The sequence below is a fragment of the Euwallacea similis genome, chromosome 9, assembly GCF_039881205.1.
Source record: "Euwallacea similis isolate ESF13 chromosome 9, ESF131.1, whole genome shotgun sequence".
Classification (NCBI taxonomy): Eukaryota; Metazoa; Arthropoda; class Insecta; order Coleoptera; family Curculionidae; genus Euwallacea; species Euwallacea similis.
In genome coordinates this window covers 4314470-4330210 of record NC_089617.1, presented here as the reverse complement: position 1 = coordinate 4330210, position 15741 = coordinate 4314470, and the positions used below count along the sequence as shown (strand labels likewise).

The window sequence follows — 15741 nt, the reverse complement described above, 5'->3', positions numbered from 1 at the left end:
AACAAAAACACAAAATCTAACCTCAAAAAACAGTATATGGACACGTTAAGTTAGCCCAGCATTTGTATCTGTTTAGTGGTGTTTTGTATAATTTTAATTTTTATTCCTTCGTTAAATTGAAATTATGCTTTACTATTGATACTAAGAGAGTTAAATTAAAGTTCTATTTAATAGTATAAAAAATAACCTTATATCACACTGAAATGGAAGGATATGATTCTGATGATTCAATAATCGAGAATACTCCAGAGAAAAAATCAGCATTACCTGTATTTCAAAAGATTTCCTCTAAAGGTCCTAGAGTCAAAACAGAAGAATCAAATTTATTGGAGAAATTGATAAAAGAGTGTGAATACCACGCCTTGGAATACACTTTAAATGAAACTGAAGTTTTTGAAGAAAAACCAAAGGCAGGAAATGTGCAATTTAAATTTTTAAATCAAGCCCTTGAGCCTTCCTTGATTAGTAGTGAGCCACTAAATCAAGTCTTGAAAAATTTCTCCTTGACAACTTTTAATAAAGAAGAAAGAGATTTAAACCATCCAAAAAATCCAGATAGCTCAAACCCAATTTACAACACTCAGAAATTTTCTACTTTAGTACAACCTATACAAACAACTAACTCACGAAACTGCCATCAAACCCATGTGTTCTACACCATTGCTGAAGTGCTGAAATTTAATCCCAATAATTTCCCCAAAAACTCCAATATGCAAATAATTGGGTCCTTGCAGTATTGCCCAAAATCTAAGAGATTTTACCTAGAGTTAGATGATACAGACACCTACATGATAGTTCGAATAAGAGTGAACATAAACAACCTTTCTCCTAAACCTTTAATTGATGAAGACATAATTGTTTTTGGAACTTTAACATTTGAAGATGAAGATCCTGTCATTTCTGCAATGTTTTTTCAGTCATTCAGTGAAGACTATGACTATGTGAAATATATCAGAGTGATGCTACAATTAAGGGCAATGATGCCTTTGGAGAATTACAAAATGGTTTCTGTAAGTACAGAACCAATGATGAGTGAATTGGAGGACTATGTGGAGTTTGAGGACTTTCTTAAAACCATCATTAGTGTTTCAGAAGATGAAGAGGTTTTAAATTCAGCAATTAGTGACTCAGTTTTAAATGAGTTTTTGGATGATATTTCCTTTGAGAAATTGTGACAAAGATTTGTGGAGAATCCTAAAACATTATTTGGAGGTATAACAAAACTACCTTAGTGGACACAGCAGTCTCTTTATTAACTAATTTTTAAATCAGATTTACTGAAATCCATCAAATACACAAGATAAGGCTTCAACAACTTGTCAAGCAAGGAAAACATAGATTATTATAGAATCTCTCATTATTTACCTATTAAGTGCCTCTATTAACTCAATTCAAATTTTTTGAAGAGTTTATAAACTATTACAATAAATATCACAATTAACAAGTGGATTCCACTCTGCTCCAGTTAATGCTGCGGAAAAATGGATGCGACTTAATATGCTGCACCCCATTAGTCCTTGAACCTAACCTCTCCTGAGGTTCATAGATTAACAGCTAAAAGATACATTAAAGCTCCAAATTTTAATGAATGAATGTCATCAAAATTACCTGCTTCAGCAACGATTTTCCCTCTATAGGCACATATTTTGGTATGATCAAATGGGTGTGACTGCGCAGGCCATTCACATGGACTTTACTTATTGGCTTAAAGAATATTCTTGAGTCTCAATAATAAAAAAGTTATTGCGTTAAGTACCATTCCAACGAGAAGCTCGTACAAAATGGCGCCAAAGCTCCACCAATCAGCTTCTTTGCCCACCTGCTCTAAGCCATATAATTCCGGGGCCAAATCAAAGTCAATTTCTCTGGAATAAAGCTCGCAAAACTCCTTTAAATTGGTCATGTAGGTGAGCACCAAATTGTCCTGTGGATCGATCATTATATCCCCGACTTTCAAGTTCCTAAACCTCTTATTTGACTCAACACATTTTTCTCAAATAACGCAAAACTACCTGCAAATCACTCCTTGAGAGTGCAGCCTATCGAGCGCTACCACAAGCTGCGAGGCCCATTTCACTATTTGTCCTTCAGAAATGTTGTTTTTCACCTCAATTTCCTCTCCTAAGTCAATGTTTGAGGGCACCTCACTATTTATAGGGCCAGCTGCGCCCTCTTGAAGCGTTTTTTGTGGAAGCAAGTCAGGAGCTGCTAGGAACTCCAAGGGGCGGTCCATGAGATTCCCTGCGACGTCTAGCTTGACTTTTTCAAAGCTCCCATCATCGCTTTCAGCACCATCTTGCCTATTGGCTGCATACGAATTTAATAGCTCAGAAAAGCTCATTTCTGAGTCATCATCTGATTGGTCTTGTATGTTTTTAAGCAACTGTTCATCATTATCAAGCAACGATGTTTTGTTGTTGATAATATCGCGTAGCGTTGTGCCGCTAAAAAGAATATTCAGACTATGTAAAAGGGATTTTTGAAAAAGCTTACCTGCAGTACTCCAATACTAGAAAAATGGCGTTATCGGTGTTATAGTGGCTGATCAATTTGACCATGTAAGGTCCATTTTGGGGAAGGGCTAGAGGAGCTGAATTGGAAAATTGTACCGATTTATGGATAACCTGTAAAGAAAAAATAGTAATAGGTCTCTTTGTTCTAATTCTCTTGGCAAATTAATTACCTTCACATAGTAAACTTTCTGTTGCTCTGAGTGCAAAACCAACATCCCATTTTGGGAAATAATTTTAATAACTTTATATTTATACAGATTGTAAAGCGGGCCTTTAATAATATTTGGCTTATCTCTCTCTTCTCCCTTCTGAAAAAAACACTAAAAAAAAACTGGACAAAATTACCAAAAATAGACACTTACATGCAGGTGCAAATCTCGAACCTCAGGCGCTAAATACATATTGTAAATCCTCTCAGCTCTTATTAAATACTTGTTAGTTTTGTATCTCACCATTTGCCTCCTATCATAATCAGGGTCATCTAAAATTAATTCTTGTTCATATAGCTCAAATCAAAGTGAGGTTTGGGACACCTTTGCCTCCATTAATCAAAATATCTACTGCAGTCTTATAAGCAGAAAATGCTTCTTCGAATTGCTTTTCATTCTCCAAATCAATGGCCAAATGAACATGCAAAGATGCATTTTTCAAATACTGTGTAACTTCTGAAAAAGCTTCAGGCGCACTACTGTCTTCAAAGAGTAATAGATTATTATCAACATTGGCAATGCTAATAGATTCTGAAGCCTGGGAGTCAATTGAGGTCATGGAATTTAATTTTTTTAAATTAGTCTTTAATGCCTGAAATGTCGTTTTTTAAGCCCAATTGGTTATTTTTAAGGTCAAAAACAAACCTGAGATGTTGCTTCAAAATTGCTGCTATCAAATGAATCAGTGTCGCTAAGATCTGAGTGATTATAAAGTTCACTTTCTGAAGGCAAACATAAGTTGGCTCTAATGCTGCTAATGTTGCTTGTAAGCATTTCTGCAGGAGTGTGGCTGGTCTATTAAAGATTCAATTAGTTTTATTGTGATGATATGACAAAGTAGCATACCTCAAAAAACTTAACAAAATCTGAGGACGTAAAAAGCTCTGCATGGCTTCCTATATAATCAAGGAAGTTTAAAATGCCCCTTTTCCTTTGGTTAATAGTCTCCTCATCATATCTTAAAAATATATCCAAATGATTAAGTTTTCATGAGACTGCAGAGGATTACCTTTTGAACAATACTGATTTAGGTAAGTTAGGGGCTTCATCCCCAAGCTTAAACTTCTTATGTAAAGCTTTAATATCTTTGTGTAGTTTTTTAAAGTCATTAAACCTCTTCCAGACAATGAGTTTTGTAACTGCATCTGGGCATGATTCAGGGTACAACTGCGTAGTAATAATCATTAGAAAATTATCAGTGATAACACTCCGAGACGTAAGATAAAACGGTACTTACAAACGAGACGACTTTGTAGATTGTAAAGCCATTTTTGTGTTTACTCGCATCGGGGATATCAAAGGTGCGTACCCAGGAAGTCCAACTATCTGAGGTCATCGTTTTAGGGGCTTTAAGCCGCGTTTCCTTGCCTTGTAGACAAGCAAAGTTTTAGCACTAAAGACATGATTATTGAGTGGCTCTGACACATTGAAAAGCGAGTTTCTTGATTTTTCAATCCTTTAGAATTATTTTTATGAGAGATAATTTGGTTTTTGTGTTAAAAAAGGGTTTTTTTAGGCCAAAAACTCTTAAAAAAACTTGATTTTTTGGGAAACGGTTTGTTTATTTTGACTATTGTCAGCTGATTGCAGTTGCACCGTTAAATCTTTATTAGAGCAGGTTGAGCACTTTGGTGCGACAAATTATAGATGGCGCTTAGATTCAGCGTCAACAATGTATGTAAATATTTCTTGGACAATTACACAATTTCCGGAAAATCTTCTAAAACTTACAGAGGGTTTGCAGTACTCTTTACTTGACTCTCCCCAAATTGTCGCTCATTGTAACATGCAAATTTTGAAATCATTTAGGAGCAAACAATAAAACAAACAGTTTTTTTAGAATATTTAATCTCAATTTTATCATTATACAGGGCAATAACAAAAACCAGTTTGATAAGTTCTCATCCTCTAAAACAACCTGGCAGAAGCTGCTCCCTGACTAAACTACCGAATACAAAAGTCCGAATTATACATATCAAAGTCGACTAAATTACGTAAAAACCTCTATGGCGCAGCCTCCCAATAAGACGCGAAACTCCGCAAGCTATCTACGAAAAACCTCAGTGCATCACAATTATGGTAAATCCAGAATACAATACGAGGTGGTGGCTGTTACAGTTTGATTCTCTATTATGTCCTTATAAAATATCATTTTTCTCCTCTATTATTATATAAAAATACATATTCATTGTTTAAAAAAAGAGAACAAACAAAACATGTGCCTACTTAGAAATAGTTAAACAAAAAAATACAACTTAAGCGCTTCTAACTAAATTAATTATATTAACAAAAATATAAACAATAAAATTATTGCTCACACTGCTACATAAAGTCGTCGTATTCGCCGCCGTAATCGTTTGAGTAATCCGTGACATAAGCTGACAGTTGCTGAAAGACAAATAAAGACATAAATAATACCACGAACACGCCTCTTCCAAATAATTAACGACATACGATTGATTTAATTTTAAACTTACATTATCCCCTTCCATTTTCAACTTTGCCTTCCCCTTGCCTTTGCTCTTCTTCCCCTTATCTCCCTTTTCAATCTTCTGCTTCTCCAAAAACAAGTTATCCAAGTTGTTCTTTATTTTCTTAATGTCTGAAGATTGCACTGAAACAAAATTGACTATTTAAAGCAACTTTCTACGCTTCTTTAGTGGAAATTCTCTTACTGACTGCACTCAAATTTCGAGTTAACTCCTCCACAAAGTTAATGTACTCGTTGCCATGCCTGGACAAAGGAGTGAGTTTTTTGGTGAGGGTGTTTGTGAACTCGTTGAATTCTTCCTTGGTGGAGGGCAAAGTGAGTCCACCTAGCTCCTCAGGTTCGCCCCCCTGATCGCCAAAGGTCGTCTCAAGGGCAAGTTTCAAGTCTGATTCTTGCTGCATGCGCGTTTTCTCCTCGTCGGTGAGATCTCGGTCTAGCTTCAGGCGGCGTTCTATTTCCTCTTTCTTTTTTGCCTGAGGAAAAAAATATGTGCAAATATTGAGAGTAAAAATTACTAAGTTCCTGCATTAAGAAGCAGAAAATCCAGAAATCGAAAAATCCTTTATTATCTACCTCTTTTTCTGCTATTCTTTCATCTAGAGTTTTCTTTTTCGGTTTTTTCACTTCCACCTTTTTTTCAGAGTCCTCATCCTCTTTGTTCTCATCATCTTCATCTTCCCAACTTTCCTAATGAGAAACAAACATTTTATCATGCTTTGTTTAATTATGGTCTTTGAAATCAATATCAGGCTTCATTGTTAAAAAGAAAACATCAATTTAGTTCAAGTGACTGGTATATCTCATGGCAAATAAGGAACCATTAATATCTTGAATCATAAAAATGCCATTTCCACATTGATTTTTGAAAATCAAAAATACTTTTGCCACCTTTAAAGACACATTAACTTTTAATACAACCTTCAGAAGAAAATTTTGGCCATTATTCGACCCTGTTGAAGACCAAATAAGAATTTTGAATAATCATGAAACTGAATTATCCCATATCCACACAATCAAACTGAATTAATCTACCAAACCTTAGTTAAATCATTGTATAATAAACCAATGAGTAAGGATGTTATACAATTTGCAATTTAAACTACTGATGAGGATGAGAAACGTAAAGAAATAGGTGTAGGCTAGGGAGGAGTAGTCTTGTCAAAATTCTTTTACTTTATTGGATGCAAATATGTTTAATTTTAATTTATAATTAATTTTCCTCAACAGAGAAAAATTGATTTTTGGACTCTCAGAACATAAGATGTTAAAATCCTATAAATGCCATTCAAAATGGCTGTTGAGAGTACATGTGGTCCTAGTCTTTAAACCTTGAAATAATATAATATAAGGTGATTTTGAAAGGTGGGTTATTTCTAAAAACTTTACTGCAATCTCTAATGTAATGGCTTTGTGTTTAATGGTAGCATGGTTGCAAATTTATACAGAATGTTCTAGATATTTAAGATTCTTACAAGGGCATCAAACGAAGGAAACAACCAGGATGTATTCATAGTTGTTATCATTTAAACATTCTAATATTTATTTTTATTTTGCTATAGTATTAAAACTTACCTTCACATCATCATCCTCATCTTCTCCCTCCCATTTATTAGATTTGAGTTGAGGAACTACCACGGGAGCTTCGAAGTTCTCATCATCTAAAACAATCACCATATGCTGAGCTACACTTATCTTATATTTTAGTATCCCTACTAAATTCTACTCCTAATAACAACAAATTCTAAGCCATCTCTGGCATCATCACTAAAAATTCCTTGTTGAATGTCTCCAGTCATCAATAACGTCCAAAAATGCCTATGACACATTAAACTGTGCCAAAAGGGAGAATAAGGTTGGGTTTCAAACAGGGGTCAAAAGGGCTTTAAAGGAGGGGTTCTTAAGTGGCTATTACTTACCCCAAGAAGCCTCGTCGGTCATTTTGTATAGGGACTGGCGGCACGATTAGAAATTGGCACAAAATCGAACGGAAAGTTCACGTGTAAAACGTGTGCTAATGTCAGCCGAAGAAAGTGATATAAATACTAGTCGAATGCGAATTTCGGCCGGCGCTCCTCGTATATCAAACTAGGGGTTTCACTCTTTTGTGTTTCTTGTTCAAACTCACTATTCTAAGCGAATAATAAACGTTATCTAAACACAAATCGCCGAGAATTTTTTCCGTATCCATTTCACACTTGGCACAGTTCAGAGCAATACTGACAACATGATGGCGATAACTTGATGTGTCATTTTAGTTAGTGATTTTTAGTTTGTTATGTTACACAACATGAAGCACATAATAACGGATATTAATTAGTAATAGAGTGTATACTAATCGAGAAACTTATCTAAATACTATTTAAGAATTAGAATAAACAATAATTGTCAAGAAATTATTTATTCTGTAATGGTCTAAATACAAAATTTAAAGTTTTCCTCTTGTTTACATTGTCTATTTATGACAGTTAGACATAAAAATCCTTAAAATGAATGTTACTAGTCCGCCATTGGAAAGAACAAAAATTACTATGCACTGAACTTTGTGGTTAGAATTGCATATGGCGGCTTCTTTCGACTTTAAGATTAATTAATATTTCACCAATTTATACGTTTCTGGCGACCACTCTTGCATTACAATTAACTTGGACATCCACCCCTATAACAATGAAAGGTACTTTACTAGTGTTTTAAGAGTAATTAGTGCCCTCTTTTAAAACTATGGCGGTAGGCACTAAAGTGGTGCAAGTCACCAACATAGCCCCCCAAGCCACAAAGGACCAGATGCAAGTGCTCTTCGGGTACTTGGGCAAAATCGAGGATATCCGGCTCTACCCTACAGTAAGAGATGTCTCCATCCCTGTGCAGTCTCGTATATGCTACATTAAGTTCACTGATACTGCTACTGTAGGCATTGCCCAGCATATGACCAACACTGTATTTATTGACAGGGCTCTTATTGTGATTCCTGTTCAAAATGGAGAAATTCCTGATGAATATTATGCCTTGGAAATGACCAGGAATGGGGCAATGGTCCCTGGATTGAATGTTAATGAACCAAAATTGCCTCCTCATGTTGTGAATTCTGTACATGGCTCAGGTGCTGAGCAAGTCATTATGACTACTGATTCTATGTTAGATGAGAATGGACTTCCTAATTACCCTCCTTTGCCTTCTTCATATGACAGCGTTAAGGTTGAAGAAACACGCCGCACAGTGCTGATACAAAACATTGATCCTTCAATTACACCTGAAGAGTGGATTTCTCACTTTACTGCAGCTGGTGAAGTCAAGTATTTGCGTACCTGCACTCGCACTTTAGACGATTCCCAGCACCTTCTTGTAGAGTTCACTGATCAACCTAACATCATTCATGCCCTTGGAATGGATGGAACAGAGTTTAAAGGGCAAGTTTTGCAAATTCAACATGCTACTCAGTCCATTGAAAAACCCCAGGCAAAGAGCAATGAAGCTGCCCAATTAGAAATTGAAGAAGCCTTGACAAGGTTCAAAGAGGCTCAAAATGTCATAAATGCTTCTATAGAGCCGGTAATAGGGATGCTGACAAAAGACAAAAAAAGCTCTAGGAGATCAAGATCCAGATCCCGGTCTAGGGACCGGAAAAGACGCCACTCAAGATCTAGATCAAGAAGACGTTCGCGCTCCCGTAGACGGCGCTCTGGATCAAGAAAGAGGTCAAGATCAAGAGACAGAAGGCGTAGATCTCGATCTAGAAGACGCTCTCGCTCAAGATCTCGCAGACGCTCTAGGTCAAGGGCAAAGCGAAGTCGCTCGCGTTCTCGTAGAAGGTCTAAGTCTAGAGACCGCAAATCCCGGGCCTCCTCAAGGGATAAATCTAAAGAGAGGAAGAGATCAAAAGATAGAGATCGGTCTAAAGACCGTAAAAGTCGGGCCAGTTCCAAATCCAAGGAGAAATGTTTTGATTCAAAAGATCATAAAACTGATGAGGTTGAGAAGAGACGTTCTCGTTCAATGACTCGAAGCCGCAGCAGGAAGAGGTCTAAGTCAAGGGATCGGAAGAGGGAAAGGCAGAGGTCCAAGTCGAGAGGCAAAAGATCGACCTCTCCTCGCTCAAGGAAGAGATCTAGATCGCGCAGTCGGGACAAGGATAAAGAAAGCAGGAGGAAGGAGAAAAAAAAGCGTTCAAGGTCGAGATCGCGGTCTAAGGAGAGGTCTAATAACAAATCAAGAGGCAAATCCAGGTCAAAATCAAGATCTAGATCTAAAATGTCGAGGAGCCGAGACAACTCAGAAAAACTGCAAGTGGAGAGTAAACCAGTGGAGCCTGTGGAGGATATGGAAAAGGATTCAGGGGAGAAGTCTGATAACATGGACATTTCCAATTCTCCTTAATCCATCATTTTGATTAATATTAGATTATAGGAGAATATGCAGTGTCAGATTCATTTGATAAAGGATAAAGGAATTTTTAACAAATAAATATGTGTAATAAATATTACTAAGGATTATGAGTTATTTATTTTTATTTCACATTAGTAATGTACCTACAATGGTTTAGACCCCTGAAGTACCAACCCATAGGAACACGTGAGCAAGAATAAAATTTTTCGATGTTGATTCATAGTACCCCCCACTCTACGGTTACCATGGAGATGTTGCCGAATGTCGATTTTTATTTATTGAAAGTGAATGCTAGAATCTTATTGGTACAAATTTTGACACTTATAACCCCATTCACTGTTTTAATAAATTAAGGTGGATAAGTCCATCCTGAGCTTTTCCTGAACTAGCTATCTATTTCAGTCCAACCTTTAAAGAATGATGAGGAAAAGTAAATGAAATATTTGTTCGAACTTATCCGAACTGTACCGGTTCTTCCTGCAGTTACCCGTCGTAATTTTAAAATTCTTACTCTTTTTACTCATATCTGTGTACAGAGTTACTCTGAGGCAGAATTGCCATGTTTTAGATAAATAACATAATAAACAGAGCAACCGAAATCGCCTTCTTGCTGTGACAACGTTAAGAATCTTAAAGAGAGATAACATTAGTTATAAATGAATGCCGTCAATAAAGACAGTCTGAAAGAAGAACGTGAATGATTACTTATTGTAGTGTTGTCTTTAGTATAAAAGCTACTTCCATAATCAAAATCTCCTTCTGTAACAGCGTTTCTTGTGTTGTTGACGCTCCATTGACAAAGAACACCTCAAAAAATGCCCCAAACTCAGGACGAATTCACCATATCCATATCAGATGAATTAACACTGACCCCATTTGCCGGAGCCTCCATAGTGAACGAAATCTTAAAAGGCCTTTTGTATCAAAAATGCCAAATTCCTTTCCCTTATAGTTGGCTTGAGCATGTAGTGGAAAAGCGGAGAAAAAGGCTAAATGAAAGTGCAGGAGAACATAAGAAATTGAATTTCACACATGAGAGTCATTATAGGACAGTGTCCAGTGCTTATGACCATTTGGAGCTGGTGATGAGAGGCATTTTAAAGGAGTTTTGTGAAGAGAATAGTGGTGAGGTGAAGGAGATTGTTGTGATGTTCGGACCAGGCCCCAGTTGCCCAACAGAAGTACTTACAATAGAGATTCCTGAAGTAGCCCAGGGGCATGTTGAGAGAAACCATGTAGGGCAGTTAAACAAGAATCTTAGGAAAGTTCTCAGGTGAGTTTATTTTACTTTTCTGTTAATTGATAATATCGAATGTGGCATTTTCAGAAACGTATTTTTATCCCAACGCTGGGTCGACTCAATCAACTCTACACTGCCTTGCACTAACACTTACATTTACCTGAAAAAACATTTAAAATCAGGTTGCAGTGGCTTTGCTACTGATACTTTCCAAACTTGCCCTCCTCCTCAAATTTTATCCAATATCAAACACTCAAAATTCCATATAGATTACTCTCCTACTAGTGGTAGTAATTGCTGCAGTGAACTCTTAATTTTTGAGGAGAGTGATAGTGTTAAGAACTGTAAAGAAAGGTCAGTTTTACCAGCAAGTAATGTAAATCAAGAACACATTGTTTGGTATAGGTCCAAAGGACTTATTAAAGGTTTTAAAGACTGTTTTGTAAATAAGGTATCTGTGTGCCAACTCTGGTGATATTTTTAGAAGAATTGAGTTTAGGGGTAAGGTTAATTTTGGCTGGAAAATTGTGTACATCTATGGTCAAATTCTAGACAATTTTTAATCTTTATATTTTTTACATTTTTTTAATATTATATTGAGACCTTAATTGAAACTGCCAATTGATAAATGATGCCATATAATTCTCCTTAAACATTTTCACCTTCTTGATAGTGTAATAAATCTTCATAAGCATGAATAAAACAACAAAAATAAAATAAAGTTTATTTAGTATTTATATAAAAATAGAAAATCAAATAAATAATCTTTAACTTTTTAAGATTCTATGGTAGCCTCTCTTAAATGCCAAAGAGTCAAAGTTGGATTAAAAGGAAAAATCATCAAAATAAAAACAATAGTAAAATAATGTTCAAGAGCAAAATAAGAAAAAGCACCCCTTTACACAACCTCACAAATAAAACCAAGATAATTCAATCACTCGGAAGCTAGTGCAGCCCTAGATTTATTGAATCTTCCATAGGAGATTCTTTGAAAAGATTTGAAGACAGATCTGTGGCGACATATAACCCACACAGCAGCATTGGTCCGATTATAGCTCCCTCCATTCCCATGCAAAATATGCCTCCAGCTATCGCCAGACCCGTCAAATATGGATGACCCCTAAAGGATGTCTGTTAATCAATCATTTTTTTAAAGATCTGTACAAAAGCCTACCCCTTTATTTCTTTATAAATTGTTGCATCTACGATATAAGTGGGCAAAAACTGACATGTAGCAAACAAAAGGGCACAGATCCATCTGTCCTGAGAAAGCCATAAGTCCAGTATCCCTGGTACGCAAGCCCAGTAAGTACCCAGAAAGGGCACTGCACCCAGGATGGTGGCGAAAGCTTTAAAAAGTCGGAAAAAATATTTTTCTGTACTTTTTCTACCTGCTTACCTGAAGACAGATAAACGATTTGCACATTAAATAAATTATGGATAAACCAGGTCCACAAGCCGTAGAATGCTGCCATTTTCAAGGAAGCTGAAAAGACACTGTTTATTGCAGCTTCAAGGGCGTGACCAAAACGTTTGCCACCCTGGGAGAACTTTGTCATCAATTCCACTGGTTTATAATACTCCCCGCTAGAGTTCAACAAGTAGAAGAGAGTAGTCAGAAAAACCACCTGAAATTCAATTTTTTCAACCATGTTTTTGTCAGTTAGCCTAGCTGGTATACCATATTTAAAATGAAATTTAGAACCGCAGTTCCACCCCCTAAAACTATGGATAGACAGGTACTAAAAGACCCAATCACCAAAGTTATATTGCTGATTACAATGCTCCATATGGATTCAAGGACAGACACCAGCATTCCTACGTTCTGCTGGGCGAAGTCGATTATTCCATTTACATTGAAAATCTCGGAAACTGCAAAATTTGAGCAATGAAAAATTGGTGATAATGTTGTTAGTGCAGACTACCAGGAGACTTTTGGATGTCCCTCATAAACTCCTGCCAAGAGCTGTGGACTGCATCGCCAGTTACTTTAGGACCGTTTCCGTCGTGGTTAGTCATCCATGACTGGTAAATCCGGTCCCACAGTTCCAGAATTTGCTTTTCTAGCTTTTCAGACTGCACGGAATCTGCATCGTTCATCACACTTTTCACCTTAAATTTTTTTTAATGAAGACTTGGTATACAGTGAGCACTTAAAAGTTGGAATAACTTCGAGAAATTCTATGTATTCTATTCAATTTATGTTTGGCATAATATGCGCATTTATAAATAACCTTCACGTGTCTGAACGTTTTTCTTCTGTATGGATTTTATTGAACTTGTTCCGACCTTAACGTCCTCACTGACTATTAAAGGTATTTACAGCTTTAGAAATGCCTTCCCTGCCGTATTGATACGCATTGTCAAGTAGGGAGTCCATAGTTTCGTCCCATGTGGGCGGTAAAAGTTGGCGCAGTTCGGGGTTTTGTACCACCGTTTGGTTGATCACGTTGCTGGTCATTTGGACCAACATAATGCCTTCTGCATAGATCTGAAGAAATAAAACTTTAATTAAGGATTATTAATAAAATATCTTTAGATTGATGAAGTTGGGTTAGATTTGATTCGACCAATGTATTTTATACTAATCACATATTAAAACTCACCTGTACAGCTGTAAATATTGAGGCGCAAATCAAAAATACGATCAGCCCAACAATGACAACAGCACTAGCAACCGTGTCAATGCTGTTTTTAATACTGCTCTTTACCATTGCATTAACCTTATGCACCACCTTGTAGAGTCCCCTTATGGGCACTGGAACCAACGCATCGTGTCTTTCCCAACACCAATCGCTCAATCTATCAAAAATTATGCAAAATTTCTGAAATAGGTAGCTCCAAAGCCCCAGATACACTCCTGTATGCTTGATCACATAATAGAGAATTGGTAGAGGTAGGAGAGGAAGCAGCATTATATTCTTCCAAAACAACATCACCAAGCAACACCACATGACCGAATAGAGGTAAAAGGTGCTTTCATAGCTGGTCTCTTCCAGACTGCAATTTCTGAGACTGATTTTGCGGCTAATGTTCAAAAGACTCGATTTCTGGTAGCGGCTAGAAGCAAAGTGCGGCTGTGACAAGGATCTTTGGAATTTTGGTCTGGGTTTTTTTGATGACGCATCGGAGGTTTGCACCAAGTGAATACCATGATTGGTGATCAAAACTCCGGTTGCTGGTTCTGGGGTCTCAACTTTTGGGGTCTGTTTACTCTCATTGAAGAGCTCCAAGGACCAGGGGTCATCACTGATTTGGTTAACAGTGGTATCACTATTGCCTGATTGAAGGGTTTCAGAGAATTTAACACTGGGGCTGCTGAGTTTTAAGTTTTTCTAGAAGGAAAAAAGGTTCTCTTGGAATTGTTTAACAAGGAAATCTAGAACATTTATTTAGGAACCCAATTTTAATAAATAAAATTTTTATCTTGCATTCTATTGAAGATATTTTGTTCTTGGTACATAAATAACGATACTATTTTTCTTGACGGTGTATGCTTACCTCTGAGGGTTCCATTTTTTCAACAGAGTCATTCTCTTCGCTTAAATCCAAGTCTATAGGCTTGTCATGAAAGGCAATGGAAAGTACCTCAGTAAAAGATAGTCCATGTTCTGAAAAGTATCACATATGAAGCACAATTTAAGTTTTGGCTGAAAGGTCTCACCAGCAGCATTCATAGTAGTATAAGCATCATAAACTTCGGATATAAATCCTCCAAAAAATATTATTTGTAACAATATAAAAACAGGCATTTGAAAGCTAAACTGGCTTGATAAGCCACAGGAGCCCAGTAGCCATACTATGGTTGATGCATAATGAAACTTTACATTGTTGTCTTGATTCCAGAAGAAAAATACTACTGTCAGATAGGCTATTATAAGTAAGCTTACCTGAAAATAGTTAAATTAGTAAAGTCCTTCAATAAAAAATAGTAAGAGTACTTACTAAAGTGAGTGTAGAATTGCTGATAACAAAATTTAAAGATTTGTACACCCATAAAGTGCTTATCCATAGTAATGACACCACAGTTCTTGGAGTGAAATTATACACCAAAATTGCAAGAGGAATCAATATAGTAATTGTCAGAATCAGCTTTATGTGGTCCCACAAAAACTGCCCTATGCACTCAGCAACTTGATTAAAAATATTCATTGGCAAAAGCACCAATCCCAACACAGTAGGCGTGTTTGTATCCTCGAGATTCTGTAACCAAGCCCTAAATGTGTCCCTCAGGGATCTCTTCAAGGGGTGCAAAGCAGACCCAACTAATAAAGCCCACATTAGCGGTTTAACGAAAGGCTCTAGAATCAAATACAAAGCAAGGCCGGCGACGCAGCTAAGGAATAGGAGAAAAAGGGCCACGGCATTGTAGACTGCCTGTTTAACCGGCTTGTCGTGGCCCTGGGGCAGACTACCGATCACCCCAAAAAAGGACTCCAGCGGAGATCGGTGGTCCATTTTTCGGAGTGAAACTAAAGAAGTTTAGAGGTTAATTTTTGGATCAAAAGTGAGCATATTTATCGAATTTAGTGAGGATATACTAACGGAAAATCATTGGTTTTATGGCATAATGTTTAAATTTAGCTTGATTAACTAATTATAGAGGTCAACAGTGATTAATTTGTTTACGTTTACGTAGAAACAGCTGATCGTTTGAGATTATGCCAAAGTTGCTGTCCTTGTTTACTATGTTTAATAAACAAAGCAAATTATGGAGGCTTGTACATCTGGTTGCGTCTTCCCTTTATACTCGGTTCAATAATGGTGTATATCTGGTTGTCTACATCTGTGTGTGTCTTTATCCAATTGAATTTGAAATAAAATAGATTTGGATCTTTCAATAATTTTTTTGCGATTTATTAGCTTTTTTTAGGACATTTTTCGATTTAAACAAAGCCTCAAATCCTT

At 36.6% G+C, this 15741-nt stretch overlaps 6 protein-coding genes across 6 annotated transcripts; 3 read left to right on the top strand and 3 right to left on the bottom strand.

Moving 5' to 3' along the window:
• The first annotated feature begins 61 nt into the window (after positions 1–61).
• On the top strand, positions 62–1377 carry LOC136411078 (uncharacterized). Its single transcript, XM_066393481.1, has 2 exons — positions 62–1212; positions 1273–1377. Exon 1 carries the CDS (start codon positions 204–206, stop codon positions 1173–1175), a length of 972 nt encoding a protein of 323 aa, XP_066249578.1. The 5' UTR covers positions 62–203; the 3' UTR covers positions 1176–1212; positions 1273–1377.
• Positions 1378–1420: 43 nt separating this feature from the next.
• On the bottom strand, positions 1421–4164 carry LOC136411075 (ribosomal protein S6 kinase-like 1). Its single transcript, XM_066393479.1, has 12 exons — positions 3960–4164; positions 3732–3889; positions 3569–3680; positions 3368–3517; positions 3047–3314; positions 2876–2994; positions 2684–2821; positions 2494–2624; positions 2013–2444; positions 1757–1961; positions 1609–1704; positions 1421–1554 (listed from the first exon to the last, which is right to left on the bottom strand). The coding sequence occupies exons 1-12, from the start codon at positions 4056–4058 to the stop codon at positions 1438–1440; spliced, it is 2025 nt and encodes a 674-aa protein (XP_066249576.1). The 5' UTR covers positions 4059–4164; the 3' UTR covers positions 1421–1437.
• Positions 4165–4813: 649 nt separating this feature from the next.
• eIF3j (eukaryotic translation initiation factor 3 subunit j) lies at positions 4814–7448 on the bottom strand. The gene is made up of 6 exons (XM_066393484.1): positions 7130–7448; positions 6786–6871; positions 5787–5900; positions 5398–5686; positions 5200–5336; positions 4814–5110 (listed from the first exon to the last, which is right to left on the bottom strand). The coding sequence occupies exons 1-6, from the start codon at positions 7149–7151 to the stop codon at positions 5045–5047; spliced, it is 714 nt and encodes a 237-aa protein (XP_066249581.1). The 5' UTR covers positions 7152–7448; the 3' UTR covers positions 4814–5044.
• A 360-nt stretch (positions 7449–7808) lies between these two features.
• On the top strand, positions 7809–9664 carry Srp54 (splicing regulatory protein 54). Its single transcript, XM_066393480.1, has one exon. The coding sequence runs from the start codon at positions 7932–7934 to the stop codon at positions 9582–9584; it is 1653 nt and encodes a 550-aa protein (XP_066249577.1). The 5' UTR covers positions 7809–7931; the 3' UTR covers positions 9585–9664.
• A 668-nt stretch (positions 9665–10332) lies between these two features.
• LOC136411079 (uncharacterized) lies at positions 10333–11452 on the top strand. The gene is made up of 2 exons (XM_066393482.1): positions 10333–10866; positions 10921–11452. The coding sequence occupies exons 1-2, from the start codon at positions 10409–10411 to the stop codon at positions 11306–11308; spliced, it is 846 nt and encodes a 281-aa protein (XP_066249579.1). The 5' UTR covers positions 10333–10408; the 3' UTR covers positions 11309–11452.
• Positions 11453–11609: 157 nt separating this feature from the next.
• LOC136411074 (transmembrane protein 245) lies at positions 11610–15483 on the bottom strand. Its single transcript, XM_066393478.1, has 10 exons — positions 14779–15483; positions 14498–14723; positions 14335–14444; positions 13440–14168; positions 13157–13324; positions 12759–12945; positions 12515–12705; positions 12233–12461; positions 12008–12182; positions 11610–11953 (listed from the first exon to the last, which is right to left on the bottom strand). Exons 1-10 carry the CDS (start codon positions 15289–15291, stop codon positions 11779–11781), a joined length of 2703 nt encoding a protein of 900 aa, XP_066249575.1. The 5' UTR covers positions 15292–15483; the 3' UTR covers positions 11610–11778.
• Positions 15484–15741: the final 258 nt, after the last annotated feature.

Excerpts from the sequence above, each read along its gene's own strand:
- LOC136411079 (XM_066393482.1), top strand. The coding sequence starts at position 10,409 with ATGCCCCAAACTCAGGACGAATTCACCATATCCATATCAGATGAATTA. Across the intron at positions 10,867-10,920 it reads AATCTTAGGAAAGTTCTCAG|AAACGTATTTTTATCCCAAC; the intron begins GTGAGTTTATTT and ends TGGCATTTTCAG.
- LOC136411074 (XM_066393478.1), bottom strand. The coding sequence starts at position 15,291 with ATGGACCACCGATCTCCGCTGGAGTCCTTTTTTGGGGTGATCGGTAGT. Across the intron at positions 14,445-14,497 it reads TACTACTATGAATGCTGCTG|AACATGGACTATCTTTTACT; the intron begins GTGAGACCTTTC and ends GATACTTTTCAG. Across the intron at positions 12,183-12,232 it reads AATCGTTTATCTGTCTTCAG|CTTTCGCCACCATCCTGGGT; the intron begins GTAAGCAGGTAG and ends GACTTTTTAAAG.
- LOC136411078 (XM_066393481.1), top strand. The coding sequence starts at position 204 with ATGGAAGGATATGATTCTGATGATTCAATAATCGAGAATACTCCAGAG.
- Srp54 (XM_066393480.1), top strand. The coding sequence starts at position 7,932 with ATGGCGGTAGGCACTAAAGTGGTGCAAGTCACCAACATAGCCCCCCAA.
- eIF3j (XM_066393484.1), bottom strand. The coding sequence starts at position 7,151 with ATGACCGACGAGGCTTCTTGGG. Across the intron at positions 6,872-7,129 it reads GACCGACGAGGCTTCTTGGG|ATGATGAGAACTTCGAAGCT; the intron begins GTAAGTAATAGC and ends TGATTGTTTTAG. Across the intron at positions 5,687-5,786 it reads AAAGAATAGCAGAAAAAGAG|GCAAAAAAGAAAGAGGAAAT; the intron begins GTAGATAATAAA and ends TTTTTTCCTCAG.
- LOC136411075 (XM_066393479.1), bottom strand. The coding sequence starts at position 4,058 with ATGACCTCAGATAGTTGGACTTCCTGGGTACGCACCTTTGATATCCCC. Across the intron at positions 3,890-3,959 it reads TCTACAAAGTCGTCTCGTTT|TTGTACCCTGAATCATGCCC; the intron begins GTAAGTACCGTT and ends ATTACTACGCAG. Across the intron at positions 3,518-3,568 it reads ATTTTGTTAAGTTTTTTGAG|ACCAGCCACACTCCTGCAGA; the intron begins GTATGCTACTTT and ends AATCTTTAATAG.